Consider the following 18,124-nt stretch of genomic DNA (forward strand, 5'->3'; position numbering starts at 1 on the left):
CTTTAGAAAGAGCCAGTAGTTTAGGAAGCAGGGCAAGTTTGTGTTTCTGACTCAGTAGCAACTGATGGGCATTTGCCATCGCCATAATCTAAGGTGTCCATCTGGAAGCTAGTCTGGTCTTTAGGTTAGACAGCCACAGCACAGAGAGAATTGCTCCTTCATTATATTCTGAAAGGCAAGGTTTTCTAGAGGCAGATACCCCTTGGGCCTGAGCAAAAGATAAGGCAGAATTAAGAACAGTACAGAAAATAAAACATTTAACAGTAATCCTAGTGTTTAGCCTTTGGAGTTTTTCCAAATGGCTAAGCAGTTCAAAATGAAAATGTGGGTAACTGACATCTGTCTTTAGTTTATAAGCTCCTAAAACAGACGACAAACCACTGCCTCTGGGGAACATACACAAATGCCTTTAAGCAGACAGCAACCTCTGTGCAGCACTAGCTGCTGAAATAATATCTTCCTTTAAAGAGTGACACACCCCAGAATGTCCTCAAAAGCCCATAAGGACAATGAAAATTGGAGAAGGGAGATGACAGAAGATGAAAGAAAGCAATAAACTTTTGAAAAATAGAAAGCAAAAAAAAAAAAAAAAAAAAAAAGACTAGCTGAGCAACGTAATTGTACGTATTGATACTTTTGACAATTCAAACAGTTCTAAAAGGCTTATGATAAAAAAATAGCAATTTCCCGTTTCCCTGATTTCTGCTCCCACAAGACCATTTTAACATTTTTATCTGCTCCTTCCCCAGTAATGCTGTATTTCTAAATAGTATTTCTTGCTTATGAGACTTTCTAATTTCTTTTTGAATATTTTAGTGAGTTACAGGATGAAACACGGATAAACACGTGTATTCAATCTTCCACATTTAAGTGGCAATCCCAGCCTTTTATTTTCTTAATGATGACACAAACATTACCAGATGACCTAACCGAAAGAGCTAAGGTAAGAGAACAGGAACGGGAATGTTCGGACTGGTCTTGCACGTGATTGAGAGATCTGAAGCACAGCTGCCAGCTTTTCTTAAAGGCCAGGGAAAAGATTGGTCTAATCACTGTGATAATTCTAATTTATGAAGAAAACCAAAGGGCTACACGTATGGGCTATTTCTCTGGAGAAATGAGGAGAGGGGTTTAGGAAACAAAACAAAACACTTCTTGGTAAAGCCAGCGGAGAGAAGTGACACTCTCGGGGCTGAAAAACAGCAAGCCTGAGAACAGAGGACAGGTTGCTGACAGGGCTGCCGCCATCTACAAGCTGCAGACTGCTTACCTCAGATTCTAACTCAGTGAGGTTGCCGACTATATCTCTGCACTCTACAGCCAGGTCGTCAAGGTGGTCCTGGAGGCACTCTAGCTCCTGCAAGTAAGAAAGCAATCCCTTGGCATGTGTCAATTATATAAATGAACAAGGGAAGCAGAGAGAACAGGGTCTACTACTTCCTTTTCAGTGGTCCTCCTTATCTTTCCTTTTAAAAACTATTTCACTGAACAGAACACTAAAGCTTTATTTGAGTCCCCAAACTGGGATTGTTGAAAAATAAGTACTTGATGTAAAAGGGTAGTTAAGAGGGTCACAAGGGGCTACGATAGCCACGCAAATCCTACAGAAGGCCCAATCAGTAAGTCCAACAAGAACCAATGTCGAGACGTCCTCAGAGTCTAAAAATTTTATCAGGCCTTTATTCCACTCTATCAACAACCTGCCATTCAATTTTAACCTATGTTTTGATCACCTTTGCTCCCATTTTAAATCTGAGCACCAGTAATAATCAACGAACAACAGATTTACAGGGAAAGACATGGAATATTTTAAGACTTTTCATGAGCAAAGTAGGCTGGGACCCAGGATCCAAAACACAGCATAGAACTTATAGCTCCTGCAAGTCAAATGTGGGATTCTAACCTTGGCCCACATAGAAAGATCCTGAGGAAAACTGCAAAGCAAGTGAGCACATTAGGGTTTGGCCATCTAAACAATATCTCGTCTAGGCTTTGGAAACTGACCTGGAGAGACCTCGTAGTATCATTCCATGACTATTCCCTTTAGAAACATAGAGGTTTTAAGTAGAACAGAAGCTCATTTTCCCAAAGCATATCAACAGCTATTTCTCAGCAAAGGGCTCTATTAAAGGATCAAGTTTAACTTATTATTTTGCAAGAGTCTCTGTTTTGGAATTAGAATAGGAAGGGATGAGCAGGGGGGTGTAGGAATTATACAGTGCCCAGAAAGCGGGGGTGTGGTGGGGGTGGGGTGGGGAATCCCTAAAGGAAAATGCATAAAACCTCGGGAGTAAGATAAATGGCTAAGGGAAAAATCCCAGTCATAGAATCCTTTCCTGAGCCAAGCTTAACAGCAATGGACTGCCACACAGCATAGCTTTCTCACTGTTACTTCAAAGGGGGTATGGAAAGAAACTGTTTTCTGGGATTCCATGTGACCATATCTTTTGTTTCATTAGACAGAGGCAGCAGAAAGCTGAACTGCAAGCGTTTTCTAACAATAAATTTGACAGAACTGCAGCAGGCCCAGGAGGTAGCCTGCTGAAAATGGCATTCCCGGGGTGAGCAGATCTGAACAGTGAGCCATGTTGCTTCTTAAACATACCCAATTCCTGCACGGGTAAGTTTTTAATAGTTTAATCCCAGAGGATGTTCTGGAGTAGTAAAAATGGAACCTGGAAACCTGAGTTCACACTTTGTTCTAGTATTACTGGAGCTTTAGACAAGGACTTACTCCTCACCACAGAGGACACACTACCTTCTAACTTAATCTGCTAGAAAGCAGTAATGTAGCTTTTCTATTTTTTTTAAGCAGGCACAAAATCGTTAGGAACCATTCACAGCATGCATGTAGTTCTGGGGGCTGCTGCTTCTCTATGCTTTCCGGTATGGAGAGGTTATGACACAATGGACCAGATGTCTGGTTAGGATTACACCTGAGTATTAGGAAAGGAAGTCAGTACACTTCCTTCACTTCTTGAGTCTCAATTCTGTCAATTACCAAATGGAAAAGATAATTCCCATTCCTACATACCTTATAGGACTACTGGATGGCATGCATGCTATTCATGTATGCCAGTATTTAGAATTGTTTATATTTATACACTGCCTTCTCTCGAAAGGACTTAACGTACCTTATAAAAGTGAGAAGAGAAAAAAAAGGCAATATAAAATAAAGTTAGAATGAGTTAAAAAATAGGAAGAAAAAGAAAATATGGTAAAGAAGGGGGGATGGAGCTAGCAGCAAACCTGGTACACAAAAGCCTACCACAAAATCTCATATACTTGCTAGAGGCAGGTCATACCTTTGGCTCCAGGCTTTTTAAGAGGCAACATGAAGGGGGATAATAATCGCTTACAAAATACAGTAACCATAATATAAAAACAAACCAACGGCTTAGGAAAAGTAGTATTATTCCTTCCACAGAGATGAAAGAGAAAAATTTCCTTAGGATTTCTTATGAAGAGGACACTGAATAATGTAACAAAAGTAAAGATTGTATTTTATGGTCTGTACTCTATATAAAATGTTAATTGTGATGATGATGATGATTATTACTACTACTATAAGATAAATAGGTGGCTATGTGAGCTACCTGTCCAGTCTCTGTTTTTTCACTGCACCATTTTCCCAGATCGATAAGGCATTTATCCTGAAGGCCAGGATCCAGCTTAACATCCATGGCACGCTGGTGTAGGATCCTTTGGACTTCTGCTCGGCACTCTCGTGAAAGCTGTATGAGAAAGAACAAGCAAAATACTTTAAAAGTACCAGAAGCAAGGGTGCCTGGTTGGCTGAGCATCCGACTTCAGCTTGGGTCATGACCTCATGATCTCATGGTTCATGAGTCTAAGCCCCACATCGGGCTTGGTGCTGTTAGCGAAGAGCGTACTTAGGACCCTCTGTCCCCCTCGCTCTCAGCTTCTCCCCTGCTCACACTCACTCTCTCTCGCTCAAAAATAAAATAAACATTAAAATAAAAAAGCACCATAACCAAAACAAAAAAGCACTAGATAAAGGATATCTGTTGTCAGGAAACTAACAGAGAACGTTATAGTAATTTATATAAACTTTATACCTCAAATCTCTTCCAGAATAAGGATTAAATTTTCTAGGAGACTTCTAAAAGCCTGTATCTCTAGGAATGAGATTATACATTCAATATTTTCTAATACACTATTGAGACAACATCCTTTTCTCAAAATACTCTGATAAAAAGTGAACCGGATTTGTTCAGGTTAGGTTAGAGTTTTTTGTTTAGCGGAACTAATCTGCTATTACTCTATGAATGTAGAGTAGAATGCGGGCTCCAGTTCAGGAAAAGGCACACACGTGGGTCAGGAACATTAAGTTCAAATTTACCTAAACTCACAATAAGTCTAAAAACCATCTGTATCCTGGTTAAGAGCTTCTAATGGAACTTTAAAGTTGAATAAAATCAGGGTGGCAATATTTGTCTATTTGTCATTTAGATTTTGGTAATTTAGGGGCACCCGGGTGGCTCAGTCAGTTGAACGTCCGACTTTGGCTCAGGTCATGATCTCACAGTTTGTGAGTTTGAGCCCCACATCAGGCTCTGTGCTGACCACTTGCTCAGAGCCTGGAACCTGCTTCAGATTCTGTGTCTCCTTCTCTCTCTGCCCCTCCCCCGCTCACGCTTTGTCTCACTGTTTCTCAAAAATAAATCAAAGTAAAAAAAAAAAAAAAAAAAAAAGATTTTGGTAATTTAAAGAAAAAACTGGAAATGTCCCCTGACTTACTTGGCTGAAAATGTAAAATCAGTCGGAAAGAAGCTGGTGAAGCAACTCTATGATTAGTCACTGAAAAATGGAAGTTTCTAGTAGTGCAGCAACCCCTCCCTGCCAGATATACTAATAAACAAAGTTTCCTACAATGACAGAAGTCAGCACAATACAACAAACTAACTAAAAAAACAAATGGTTGATAAGAAGAAATGAAGTCAGTATTGAATGCATACCCTCCTGCCCTGTTCCTCCGTACGGTAGGCATGTCTATATAAGCAGGAGAACACAGCTCCGGGAGGCATAAGTTCACTGGTTTCATTCCAACCATGGGTGTGGCAAAGACGAGATGCATCTCCCTGGCACTTGCGGTATAAGACAGGGTCCAGCCTATAAAGTTAAAAGATATTCCTGAATTTTGTTCTTCAGGAACACACAGTGGTCAATCTGTAGAAGTCTGTTGACCTTGGCACAGAAGATTTAAGTTCTACCTCAAAGAGGCCAAGACAGCTATGTAAGATGCGCAACATTACAACAGCAGACTCAGCACTAACACGCCCAGGCTGAAATGAGAAAATAAGGGCTGTAGCTTATCACCAGGCAATTCACAACTTTCCACTCAATACTTTTTTTCTAAGTGTGAAATTCAATCCTATCTGATACACTAGATTCAATAGGATCAGGAAATGGCAAGATAAACAAAATCCCTCACTCAACTTCCTTTCCAGTAAAACTGTTACTCTTCTTCCTCCCATGCAAGCTAAGGCAGTTCCATTTTTAGTTTACCTGAATATGCTTATCAACTTAAAAAACTTGACATTTAACTCTGACTCTGGAGACAATGGATTAAGGCAATGAGCCTGCAGCTTCTCCAAATCAGACCAACAGATGCTTAATTCTGTCCACATCATAATGTCAACTTTAGGGGCGAGCTAGTGAATGGGAGGAGAAAAGCTAATACTTAACGAGTAGCTTTTAGGCCTGTGAAGCATTTTTTTGGTCATGGGTAAAGGAGTTACAGAAGAGGAAAAACAGAGTTTTGATTAAGGCAGTAAACTCAGTAAACTACGTAAACAGAGTTTAGACTCTGAGTCTAAACTCAGGCTTAGACGGCCTAAGAAAGTATAGAGAAATTCCCATGTACTTTTCTGTAGTCCTTTCCAGAACTAATCTGAGGACACAGAAATAAAAATACATTGAACCTTCTGAGTAATCACTTCCCAGTAAAGTTTGTGGGTGACATATTCAATCACTAGAAAAAGTTAATGACCAAACTCCAGGGGTTGAGATAACTGAGTCAGGAAGGAGCTGAGCCTGGGTGCGGCAGGAAAAGCCAGCTTCCCAAGCTGTCGGGTCCTGGCTGCTCTGGAAGTGGAAGGGAAACTGAGACATAAAAAGAGGAGGGCACTGAAGCCAGTAAGTTACAGTGATTCTGACTGCAACACAGATCCTTCTTCTATTTCGTCCCCTACCCCTCCTTTCTTGACTAACAGGATGAGAAGAGAATTAGAGAATCAAGTTGTCACTTATTGATAAGAGCCTCTTAAGATAGAAAATTCAGTAACCTTGAATAGTTAAAGGAATAAAAGTAAATTCCCATATCCAGCACAAATCAATAAAAATTAAAATGCACTAGTATCTTCTTAGAAACGTATCTGAAGATGCTTCTGCTGCCCCACAGGTGCCCAAGTCCTTTCAGGATAGATGTTTGTGGTATCAGAAACATTTGACTCTGACTTCCAAAATAGTAGCGAATAGGGGCACACGGGGACAGACCTGCAGGGGCTGCCTCAGCTTTGAGATACTATTCTGAAAGCAAGAAAGGTTTCTCAAGGGATTGGAGTGTGTCAGCTATCCCAGAACTTACAAACATATTCCTACCGGTTATTTCAAATAATACAAAAGATACTGACTACACAGGAGAACATGCTGAGGCTTACACATGATTCTGGCTTCAAAATACTCACTTCCAATCTCGGGAGATGAAATACTGCAGCTCTAACAGACGGTGTTCACAATCTTCCACCATTTTCTCCGTGTACAAGTGCTCCATCAGGCACGAGAGGATCCTGGGAATAAAACAGGGATGAAACTGTAGCAACAGGTTTGGAATTCTCACATCAATATTTCCTTGGTCTGTAGAAAAAGTCATTGAGCTATTTTTGAGGGCAATCAGGGATTTACTTTTCTGAGAATAACTCAAATTAAATCAGTCTGACAATGATTATGGCTTCTAACTTCAGGACCACTTAGCACTTAGGACTCAGCTTACTTAAGATCTGTGTGCAGCTGCTTTATTTTTAACTGTTAGTTGTGAAAATTCTCCAACACACACAAAAGTAAAGAATCACACATTAGCCACCTTCCCTTCCCATAACTTTATCAACGTATGGCTAAGTTTGTTTTAATTCTATACCCCCTTGCTGGTATTTTGAAGCAAATCCCAGATACCTTATCATTTTATTCATAAATACTTGAGCATGTTTCTCTATGAGAACATAATACTATAACCCACGCAAAGAAATTAATTTTTAAAATCCTTAATGTCATGTAATATCCTGTTAGTTTTCAAATTTTTTCCCAATTTTCTTATGCCTTTTTATATGTTCATTCAAACCAGGACCCAGAAAAGGTCCACACGCTGCATTTAATTGATAGTCTCTTCAAATGATTTTTAGCTATAGCAGTTCTCTCCTTCCCTCCCTCTCCCTTGACCCCTCGTGCTCAATGCAGTTATTTTTATATTGGTAAATATTCTTAATTAGTCTTCACTGTGTTTGTCTATCTCCTCCAACTGCATAAAAAACTTTAAAGAAGAATACCCTTTTTTAATCCCCTGCTATAGCATGAACAGCAGGAGTGTATGCATAACAGAATGATGACAAATATGGACTGCATTCATTTTATTGTTGATTACTGCCAGCTGCAGGCTATGAGGATTTGTGTAGAATGGGAAACCTGTTCTTTACTTGCAACCTGGTTTTAAAACTAGTTTGTGCATCACATGGAGAAAACTACTGCATGACATTCAAATACTTTAGTATAGCATTTTATAGCTTTCCTAAATCTTGGACGCAACTTCAGAGTTCATTTTGTTCATGATTATATCCTCCAACCACAACAGTTTTTATTTCAATTAGAATTAATTAATTTCTAATAATTATCAAGTAGCCAATGTAAACAATGAGTCAATATACAAATAGGATGAACTACAGAGACAAAGTAATGTGTCACTTTATCCTGAGTGTTTCTCTCTCATTTTCATTTGACCATTAAACGGATTATTCAGCGACTTAATGCACAGGCCCATACATGCTCGGTCACAGTCAGTGAACTTCAGCACAATGCTGGGTCTCGGTGTCTCTACATCATGGATGAGGCAGAGCCAAGGGCTCCATTTCAGTACTAGTTCTATCAAAAGTTGGTATGTGTTTCTGTTTAGAAGGAATGTTTCTGGCGCTACACTGCCAAATACAATACAATGTAAATAGATACTACAAATAAGATAACCTACATTGGGTCTCCCGATCTTATGTGTTTGCAGGCCGTCTGTATAACAGATTCACAAGCTTCATTGAGAGCTCTATCAATGCGGTAATCTGCGCCAGGGTCCGTCTCCTGAATCAGTGTTTGCAGCTGGATTAAAAGAAAATTAAGAAAGAGGAACATCTCTTACATATGAGGGAAGAGCAATGTCATCTTTTCAAATATTTACTTGGTCTGGTATATCACAATGTACTGTTAACAAGTTTAACAATTAACAATTGTCACTGGCCAAGCATAAGAGCTCCTGTCAAGTACATTCCAACTGGCTTCTCTACCTTGAGCCTCCTACTGTGGGGATTGCTTGTCTACCTGTCTGGACCATCTCTGGACATTTCCAAAACAAAAGCTCTTTACGATATAAAGCCTGCCTTTCCCCTCATATCTGCCTATTTGTTAATCAGATTGCTAAATCTGACCCTCACGGCCAAGCCAGAATTGAGTGGACAAAGGTAAAGAGAAGACATTTCCACTCAGAGACCTAATTTGGTCGTAAGAATCTAGAATTTGGATTATGCAGCCAATACATTGGCATTAAAACAAGCATGCTCCACACTATTAAAAACAAATGTGAGATTTCATTTAACTTGTAAGAAATATCAATTAAAAAAACAAGAATGCAATACTTATAATTTCCATTTTTCCTCAATTATCTTTTATACAACGAAGAGGTAAAGCAGAACTTGCTCATTATACATATCCAGAAAAATACTTGTCAGGGCGCCTGGGTGGCTCAGTCGGTTGAGCGTCCGACTTTGGCTCAGGTAATGATCTCGCGGGTCTGTGAGTTCGAGCCCCGGGATGGGCTCTGTGCTGACAGCTCAGAGCCCGGGGCCTGCTTCAGATTCTGTGTCACCCTCTCTCTCTGCCCCTCCCCTGCTCATGCTCTGTCTCTCTGTCAAAAATAAATAAACGTTAAAAAAAAAATACTTGTCATGATACAGCTGAAAATGAGAGTATTTTCTTTAACATCTATTTTTGCCTGGTCCATTCTCTGTCATGGAATAAAGTGAGAGCATGAGAAGATGGGCCTCTAATTCTTTTTTCCGGTCTTTGAGGAGAAAGCAGTTGGGGCAGAGGAAAAAACTCCAAATTAGGGATCAGAGGACCTGAGTTCTATTAATAGTTCTGGCTCTGCCAGAAATTAGCTTTGAGAACATGGTCATGATTAACCTCTAGCTGCAGTTTCTTGAACTGAGGAAGAATTACAAGAAAGAGTCATATACAAGAGAAGGATGTATAAACTGCAAAGCATTTTACATATGTAAAAGATCATTATTAGTACAGATGGATAGCAGATGGTGTTTTGGGGTGGGAATCTTAAATAACAGACAACAAATTTAAAAACTAGAATCCTTCTGGTTTGGGTTCCCTATTTTCCAAGTTAAAGTCCTTTCTGTGTCACAGATTTAGCCTTTGGAGGAGAGTCTTCTCTGATCTTCATACATGTGACCTACAATCCCACAGGGGCTCATACGAAAGCACTGACCCCATCACACATGGGGGGAGAGAACACAGATCAAAAGGAAATGAAGAAAGAAAATCCCAATTCTATCTATCCTAAAAAGTCAACAATCAAGATGAGAGAAATAGAAAAGATTTCTGGGGCGTCTGGGTGGCTCAATGGTTGAGGATCTGACTGGTTCAAGTCATGATCTAGTGGTTTTTGAGTTCAAGCCCTGCCTTGGGCTCTCTGCTGTCAGTGAAAAGCTCACTTTGGATCCTCTGTCCCCCTTTCTCTCTGCCCCTCCCCTGTTTGTACTCTGTCTCTCTTAAAAAAAAAAAAATGTTTTAAAAAGTATTAAAAAAGAAAAGAAAAGAAAACAAAAGATTTTCAATATTCTGGGAAGGAAGTTATTTATACCAATTGTCGGTGGCAATTTGGAGAAGCTACAAAATGCTCTGCTTAGCTGATAGGAAGATTATCATCAATTTTAGTAGTAACATTTGCTGACAAAGACCAAAATATTTACATCTTTTTCTGAGGGAAGTTTTAAGTATCATGGGGATCTGGAAGTCTCTGCAAGAACTGTACAGGTTAAATATCCATAAGTGACAGGCAAACTTTGAGAATTCAAAATGAACACACCAGACTGCAGCCCCTAAAAGGAGAAAATGACTGCCTTACAGTCTCTAGAGGGCTAACAGCCCAAGGGATCACTGCCACTCTGGAGCCCAGGGACAGCAGTGTGGGAAACAAACACTATGAACATAAATCGCTACGTGATTATATATCTATTCCAGCCCCTGACTGCTTAGGAAAAAACTGGGGAAATGCTTGTGAGAAATTTTCTTCTAGACAAAAAGGGTGAGACGGGAGGTCCGTATTTACCTTCCAAGATGAGCCACTAGTTCTTTTTAACAAGCTAAATTTCAAAAAGCCCTGGAGGTCGATGGTGTGAAATTAAGTTAAACCAACTTATTTTGTGTTTTTTTTGTACACTTTGGTATAAGTGTAGCCTCAGTAAAGAAGTTTATTCCTGACCAACTCCCTCCCCTTTACATGCTGCATTAAGGATGAGCTTCAAGTATAGGATGTCTTGATTCACTCTTGGTCTGAGGCCCAAGCACACATATTGCCACAGAGGTTTCCCAGGACAATCACCAGCAAGGATTGTTCCTGAAGAACCACAATGTTCCAACTAAAACCACAGTAGATTCCTGAAGCTTTCCTTCTAGCTGGGTTCGGGATATATATATTTGTCTATTTTTTCCACCACTGGATGTATAATTTACTTTCGACTCTGGGTCAGGGTGAGTAAGAGAAGCGAAGATGAAATTTTACTCCACATCAAAATTCTATGGACATTTTGTGTTTCAGATTGTCAAATTCTGGTTTTCTATAATACTCATTTTTTAATAAAAATGCCAACAACAAAAAACAACTGAATTGTGGTTTTCTAAAGTTTCACTGAGAAACTCAACTCCCTAATTTAGGATACAAAGCTAAATGGTATCTTTTGTGCGTCCTAAGGGATGTATGGGGTACACTGTACAGGGTACCACTGTTCCATGTGGTACCGAGAATGGTTCAAAGACTCTTATTCAGTAAAAAGTAATAAATGTGGACAATGGTAATGAAACAGATGCACTGCATCTATAGTATTTTGTTAACTTTATATTATGCCCCTCACCTGTAGTTATTCAACTGTTCATGAACCCTAGATCAAGAATAACTTTATCTTTAAAAAAAGGGAAAAAAAAAAGGAGTAACTTTATCTTCCCAAGAAGTACACTCATCTTTTCCAAATATCTTTATAGAATTCATGTACAGTTTGGGGCCAGAGAAAGAAAGACCCTTCCATGCACAGTTGCCCCTGGTATAACAAGAAAGATGGTGTCATTTTGAAAATAACATGCTCTCTTGATCCTTGTGGCCAAGAACTCACAGTATGCTGCATATTAATAAAAAAAAAAACAAAAACAAAAAACAACAAACTCTTAGAAACTTTCAATTCCTTTCAGCTCTTTTTCGGCCTCAATCTAATCAAGCCTATAGAGAAAGGCAAATCGTCTTTTGGTGCAGGATGTTTTCTAATTTACCAGAACCTGGTTTGCCTTGGTTCTGAGTTTAGAAATTTCATCTAGCAAGTTACTTTCCTTTAAAAACTCCAGCAAGGGGCGCCTGGGTGGCGCAGTCGGTTAAGCGTCCGACTTCAGCCAGGTCACGATCTCGCGGTCCGTGAGTTCGAGCCCCGCGTCGGGCTCTGGGCTGATGGCTCAGAGCCTGGAGCCTGTTTCCGATTCTGTGTCTCCCTCTCTCTCTGCCCCTCCCCCGTTCATGCTCTGTCTCTCTCTGTCCCAAAAATAAATAAACGTTGAAAAAAAAAAAAAAATTAAAAAAAATAAAAACTCCAGCAAACGGGGCGCCTGGGTGGCGCAGTTGGTTAAGTGTCCGACTTCAGCCAGGTCGCGATCTCGCGGTCCGTGAGTTCGAGCCCCGCGTCAGGCTCTGGGCTGATGGCTCAGAGCCTGGAGCCTGTTTCTGATTCTGTGTCTCCCTCTCTCTCTGCCCCTCCCCCCGTTCATGCTCTGTCTCTCTCTGTCTCAAAAATAAATAAACGTTAAAAAAAAAAAAAAAATTTTTAAAAACTCCAGCAAACAATGCATTTTACCTATTTCTTTAAGTATATAGCTCCATTTATTGTTTATGAATTCAAACTTTTGCTCTGCAGCAAATTCCACGTTCTTATTAAGGTATGCCTGAACAATATTCTGTGTCTGGTTCCTAGTGCCCAGTGTTAACTGTGATGCCACAAACGATCTAGATAAAGGAAGCTGGGACAGCATCAGGAGGAGACTCAGCGGATAAAATAGAACATTCCAAATGGCAGTAGAAAATTTTTCCTTACCGCTTGCTGGCAGTTCATTCCAAGGTTCCCTTTTTCCCCACGAACTACTTTCATTAGACAATGCAGAGTTCGCCCTTTTCGATGTAATCCAGAACAGTGGTGTTCGATCTCGCCCCGACAGCTCAGGATGATCTCGGGGCTCAAAGAAAAGTCTTCCATCAACATGCGCCGGTAATCTAACATCTCCCCCTGGCACTCACTGCTCACTTGTCGTCCTAAGTTAGGATTTAAGTCACGACATTATGGATGGTGCGCATTACAATCAGATATCACCACACATAAAAGTACATGTTTTCCTCTAGAATATAATACCAGTTATGCTATTAGCTAGACTGAAAAGCTTAGGATATAGCAAGCATCAGCATAAAATGAGTTTGAGACTTCAGAGACTAGGGTTTATCTTGACAGTATTCTGCATTATACAGATTTTATACTACTAAACTAATAATGCAAATGCTGTGCCGATGGCAGTCTTATTTTTTTTTTTATTAAAAAAATTTTTTTAATACTTATTTTTGAAGGAGATAGAGACAGAGTGCAAGTGGGGGTGGGGCAGAGAGAGAAGGAGACACAGAATCCAAAGCAGACTCTGGGCTCTGAGCTGTCAGCACAGAACCTGACGTGGGGCTCGAACCCACAAACTGTGAGATCATGACCTGAGCCAAAGTTGGACACTTAACTGACTGAACCACCCAGGCTCTCCATGGAAGTCTTATTAATAAGGTAACTTTTAGAGTAACAATGAAAGCTAAGAACAACCCCTACTGGTATGCACAGTTAAAGCCTGTGGAAAAGACTACACTTCAAATATTCACTACAGCCTCTTCAGCCCCCTTCGTTGAGCTAAAAAATGCCAACTGGGAAATCTTAAGAAAGTTTTTTAAAAAACAGCTTTACTGAGGTGTAATTAAGATAAGATAAACTGTATTTTTAGAGCGTACAATTGGAGAAGTTTGACCTATGTATACGTTGTTGAAGCCATCACCACAACGAAGATATTGAACATATCCACCAACTCCAAAAGCTTTTCTTATGGTCTTTGAGAATCTCTCCCTCCCTCTCCACCTAAGCCCCTCCCCTATCAACTACTGATCTGCTTTCTGTGACTACAGACTAGTTTACTAGTTTCTACTTTTTAGTTGATATAAACAGAGTCAGACAGTACAGACTCTTTTTTTGTCTAACTTCTTTCACTCAGCAAAACTATTTTTAGATTCATCCATGTATCAACAGCACATTCCTTTTTATTTTTAAGTAATATTATTTCATGACATGGACAGACTACAATTTCCTTATTCCTTCAAATGTTGTTGGACATTTGGGTCACTGCCAGTTTTGGGCTATTACAAATAAAGCTGTTATGAGCACTCAATTGTAAGAGTTTATATGGATGTATGCCTTCATATCTCTTGGGCACATGGCTGGGTCATATGGTAGATGTGTGCTTAACTTCTAAGAATTTGGCAAACTATTTTCCAAAACTGTTGTACTATGTTAAATTCCATCAGAAGCATTAGATAGTCCAGTTCTTCCACATTCTCACTAACACGTAATATGGTCAGTCTTTTTAATATTATGCAATTGGTGTAATTTTTCTGAATTATTTCACATAGCCTTTGGCAGTGTATTTACTGAGTCTTCCTGTGTTTCTTATTAATCTGCAGTTTAAGAATATTAACTTTTATAAATACCAAAATTAGATTATATTATGCATACTGTTTCACAATATTCTTGTACTAGTCAATAATCTCTACCTTTCCATTTTAGGACAATCTCATCTAATATCCACACCATAATCAACAATCTCCGTTTGTCTCCAAAATGTCCTTTATTTGGTATTCAACCCAAGACCATGCATTGTCCCAGGTTGCTATTCCATGGCTTTGAAGCTTAGGAGTTTTTCACTATCCAGATATGAAAAAAAAAAAAAAAAAAAAAAAAAATCACCAAAAAGTTCCGAGTTTTATTGAATGATTGATTTTTCCCCTCATCTTTTCAATCACTAACCAACTGTCCCAGCATCATTTATTTAATAAGAGCTAGGAATTTAATTTTTACAGCTTACAGCCAATATTCAGAAAGACAACCCTCATCTTCTATACGACCTTCTTGGTTCCTTTTCAGGGGTTGACTTTTGGACTCAACAGACCATGAGTGTGGTTCTAAGGGGTCAATCCCTTCTTCTTTTACTGCTTAGTTTCTTTATTATTATTATTTTATTTATTTATTTTTTTAGAGAGAGAGAGTGTGAGTGGGGGAGAGGGGCAGAGAGAGAGACAGAATCTTAAGCAGGCTCCATGCTCAGTGCAGAGCCTGATGTGGGGCTCAGTTCTACGACCTTGGGATCATAACCTGAGCTGAAGTCAAGAGTTGGAAGTTCAACTGATTGAGCCACCCAGGCACCCCTACTGTTCAGTTTCTTAGTATCATTGATGTTGTAACAATAACAGTACCTATCACTTATTGAATGTTAAGTGCTATTCCAAATAACCTCATTCAATCTTCATAAGAACCCACCATAAATATTATTTATGTTTTTTGGATAAGAAAAATGAGTTTGTGGGGAACCCGGGTGGCTCAGTCAGTTAAGCGTCTGACTTCGACTCAGGTCATGATCTTGCAGTGAGTTAGAGCCCCACATCGGGCTTGCTGCTGATCCTCTGTCCCTCTCGCTCTGCCCCTCCCCAACTTGCGCTCCCTCAAAAAAAAAAAAAAAAAAAAAATCTTAAAAGAGAAAAAGAAAAATGAGTTTGGGAGAGATTAAGAAATATTAACAGTGGTCACTTAGCCATTAATTTAAATTTGGTGATAGAGCCATTAATTTAAAGCCATGCCTCTCTGACCCAAAGCTCATATGCTAAATTACTATGCTATGACTCTCCTAAAAATGTTGAATATGCATTTTAAAAATTAAACTATTTGAGGGGCGCCTGGGTGGCTCAGTCGGTTAAGCGTCCGACTTCGGCTCAGGTCACGATCTCGCGGTCCGTGAGTTCGAGCCCCACATCAGGCTCTGGGCTGATGGCTCAGAGCCTGGAGCCTGTTTCAGATTCTGTGTCTCCCTCTCTCTCTGACCCTCCCCCGTTCATGCTCTGCCTCTCTCTGTCTCAAAAATAAATAAACGTTAAAAAAAAAAAAAAATTAAAAAAAAAAAAGCTGGCATGTAAAGAAAAACAAAATTGGCAATTATTGAGCTAAGAGAAAGAGGCCTTTAATAAGGCTTAGGGATACTAAGCCTTCAGCTCCAGGAGTTATGCTTGCAAACAAAGCTCCTGAGTCACAAGGCACATGTAAACTCAGAAGGGCAAATACAGGAGGAAATTAACATTTACGTGTACAAGAGACGCTAGAATGTGAATCCAAAAGGAATGAAAAGGAGAAAAAGAAATTAATTCTTACCTCTATGCACAGCTGACTCCAGACACATCAGAAGGTAGGAGAGCCTTGCTTCCCGAGACCGTGGAAGGTTCTCCACATTACACCGGTATTTCTTCAAGTCACTCTTACAGGATTTGGCCAATGAATAACTGACTTTATAATCCTGGGCAATCAGCTTCTGGCGGGTTGTTAGTGCTTCTCGACACTGAATAAAGAGTGTAGCAAAGAGTAAGACCACTCAGGTGGTTCGGCTGCTCACACATACAAGCAGAGGCTCGTGGTCAAGGGTATGTCAACAACTGCAGTTGTTACCAAAATGCCTACCTTTAAGTTTGGCTAAAAGTGAACACAAGTGTGCTGGGGTAAGAGGCAGGGATAAATGGATGGAGAAACCCTTGGAAATCTACAGTGAATTTCTGATTGTTGCTGCAACAGTACCTAAAAACATACCTGGTAGATTCTAATACATTAGCTTGACAAAGTATGCTTTTCCTCTTCAACAATATCCCTAAAGTAAATTTCATAAGAATCAAAGTGGCAACTGACAGAGCACTCTGTAAGTTACATTCTATGCTTTTAAAATATAATTATTCAATAGTAAATTATATAAGCAACTGAAATGAAACATTTCTTCAGCTGCATATGACAGTAAATGGCAGGAGAGCAAAATCAAGAATAATTATTCTTTTAAAAGTCATAAAAGATTCTTGCATTTATCCAGGAACAGCAGACTAATGGTAATGAGAATGCTTAATGAGACAGCTGCCGAAAAATTAAATAGCTAATTACCTGCAAAGCACATTGGTTTGGTTAGCCTAAACTTCCTGAGTATGTGAGGCTGGCTTCAATGTGACCGTGATACAAAATTCTCCAACTTTACTTCCAAAATTGATTCTCAACTGGCTTCCCGGTATCTAGATATCACAAGGCTTCATTTTCTGGGCTTAAGCAAAATATGCTTTGGTTCTCTACTGAAAGCCAAGTGTCTCTCCTCTGAAAAGGGTAAGCTTTATCATTTATATCCTGGTAATGAGTTTATAAGAATATTATTTGAGAGGACTTGAGAAAACTTTTAAGAAATGAATAAAATACTGGTGTATTTCAAAATAATACTGACCTTCTCACTCATGGATTCTTCAAACTTATGGTTAAAGAGGCACTTATACACTCTGCCTTCACCAGCTTGCGTCTGTAAGATGGAACATACACATGATGATGAGGATGATAACAATCAGCTGAGTAGTTATGCTGGGCCCTATCCACAACCTTATACAGAACCTCCTGTTAAATTATTATAATGGTGAGCACTTCTGAACAAATGGCTCAGCCATTTATAACATTTAGTGGCCTTTCAGGGAACCAAGAGAAGTGTCTTGTCAGTCTCTTCTTACATTATGTTGGAGCCAATAAAACTCATAATCAGTGGCTCTGATGGCTAAAACTGCTTATTCAAAACAGCAGAGGGTGGAAATGTACACAAGTTACTCTCAGTTCTTTGTTGTAAGAATGGAGGCTCTTCCATTTCATATGTTAGCAAGTTTTTCTATAAGGTCTGCAGAGAGCAATCAAGGATTTCATTTTAAAAGGTAGCCACCTGCTGTTTTGTTTATCTTAGCCCAAAACAAATAACATGTAATATGGTAGTTTTAGCCACGAAATAGGTATGAACAGGATTCCATCAGTCTCTGTTATCCTGGGACCAACTCTACCTTCCCTTTCAGTGCCTTATGTGCACGGGAGAGTGTGTGGTTTATTTTGTTTTGGACTAAAGTATTAAAAAATATTTTAAAGAGAAGAACAGTTTCTGAGCTGACTCACATTTTCACAAAAACGCTCCCGATCATCTCGGCAAGCAAAATATAAATGCCGGTCTAGATGAAAGTCATCTGAGGACAGCTCAGCCACCCGCAGAATGGCTTTCTTGCAGAGTTCAGAGACTTGAATCTTGGGATCTCTCTCTTCGGCTTCCTTCACCAGGCCCTTTTCCAAGCATGATACCACCTCACCTTGTGAATGTGCATCCTAAAACAGCAAGGATACTAATATTGTAAAACTCTCACCACAATGAGTTTCAAATAAACATCATTTGCTTTAAAAAAAAAAAATTC

General features: G+C 39.5%; 1 protein-coding gene across 3 annotated transcripts in view; it reads right to left on the reverse strand.

The window, feature by feature from the left end:
• The window catches only part of GLG1 (golgi glycoprotein 1), a 149,968-nt gene that overhangs the window by 22,293 nt on the left and 109,551 nt on the right, over window positions 1-18,124 (reverse strand). For all 3 annotated transcript variants that reach the window (XR_006961908.1, XM_047078762.1, XM_047078761.1), the window contains exons 5-13: window positions 17,835-18,038; window positions 17,134-17,205; window positions 16,038-16,221; window positions 12,639-12,853; window positions 8,258-8,379; window positions 6,711-6,812; window positions 4,980-5,133; window positions 3,597-3,734; window positions 1,271-1,357 (exon numbers count right to left, since the gene is read on the reverse strand). Coding sequence is in view for 2 of the 3 variants with exons in the window: in XM_047078762.1 (XP_046934718.1) it covers window positions 1,271-1,357; window positions 3,597-3,734; window positions 4,980-5,133; window positions 6,711-6,812; window positions 8,258-8,379; window positions 12,639-12,853; window positions 16,038-16,221; window positions 17,134-17,205; window positions 17,835-18,038 (1,278 nt within the window). In the remaining variant the exon portion in view is untranslated. The remainder of the gene's footprint in view (window positions 1-1,270; window positions 1,358-3,596; window positions 3,735-4,979; window positions 5,134-6,710; window positions 6,813-8,257; window positions 8,380-12,638; window positions 12,854-16,037; window positions 16,222-17,133; window positions 17,206-17,834; window positions 18,039-18,124) is intronic.

This window comes from Lynx rufus, unplaced genomic scaffold (genome assembly GCF_022079265.1).
Source record: "Lynx rufus isolate CCGP_SWC_20201006 ecotype Redwood Valley unplaced genomic scaffold, mLynRuf1.p SCAF_16, whole genome shotgun sequence".
NCBI lineage: Eukaryota > Metazoa > Chordata > Mammalia > Carnivora > Felidae > Lynx > Lynx rufus.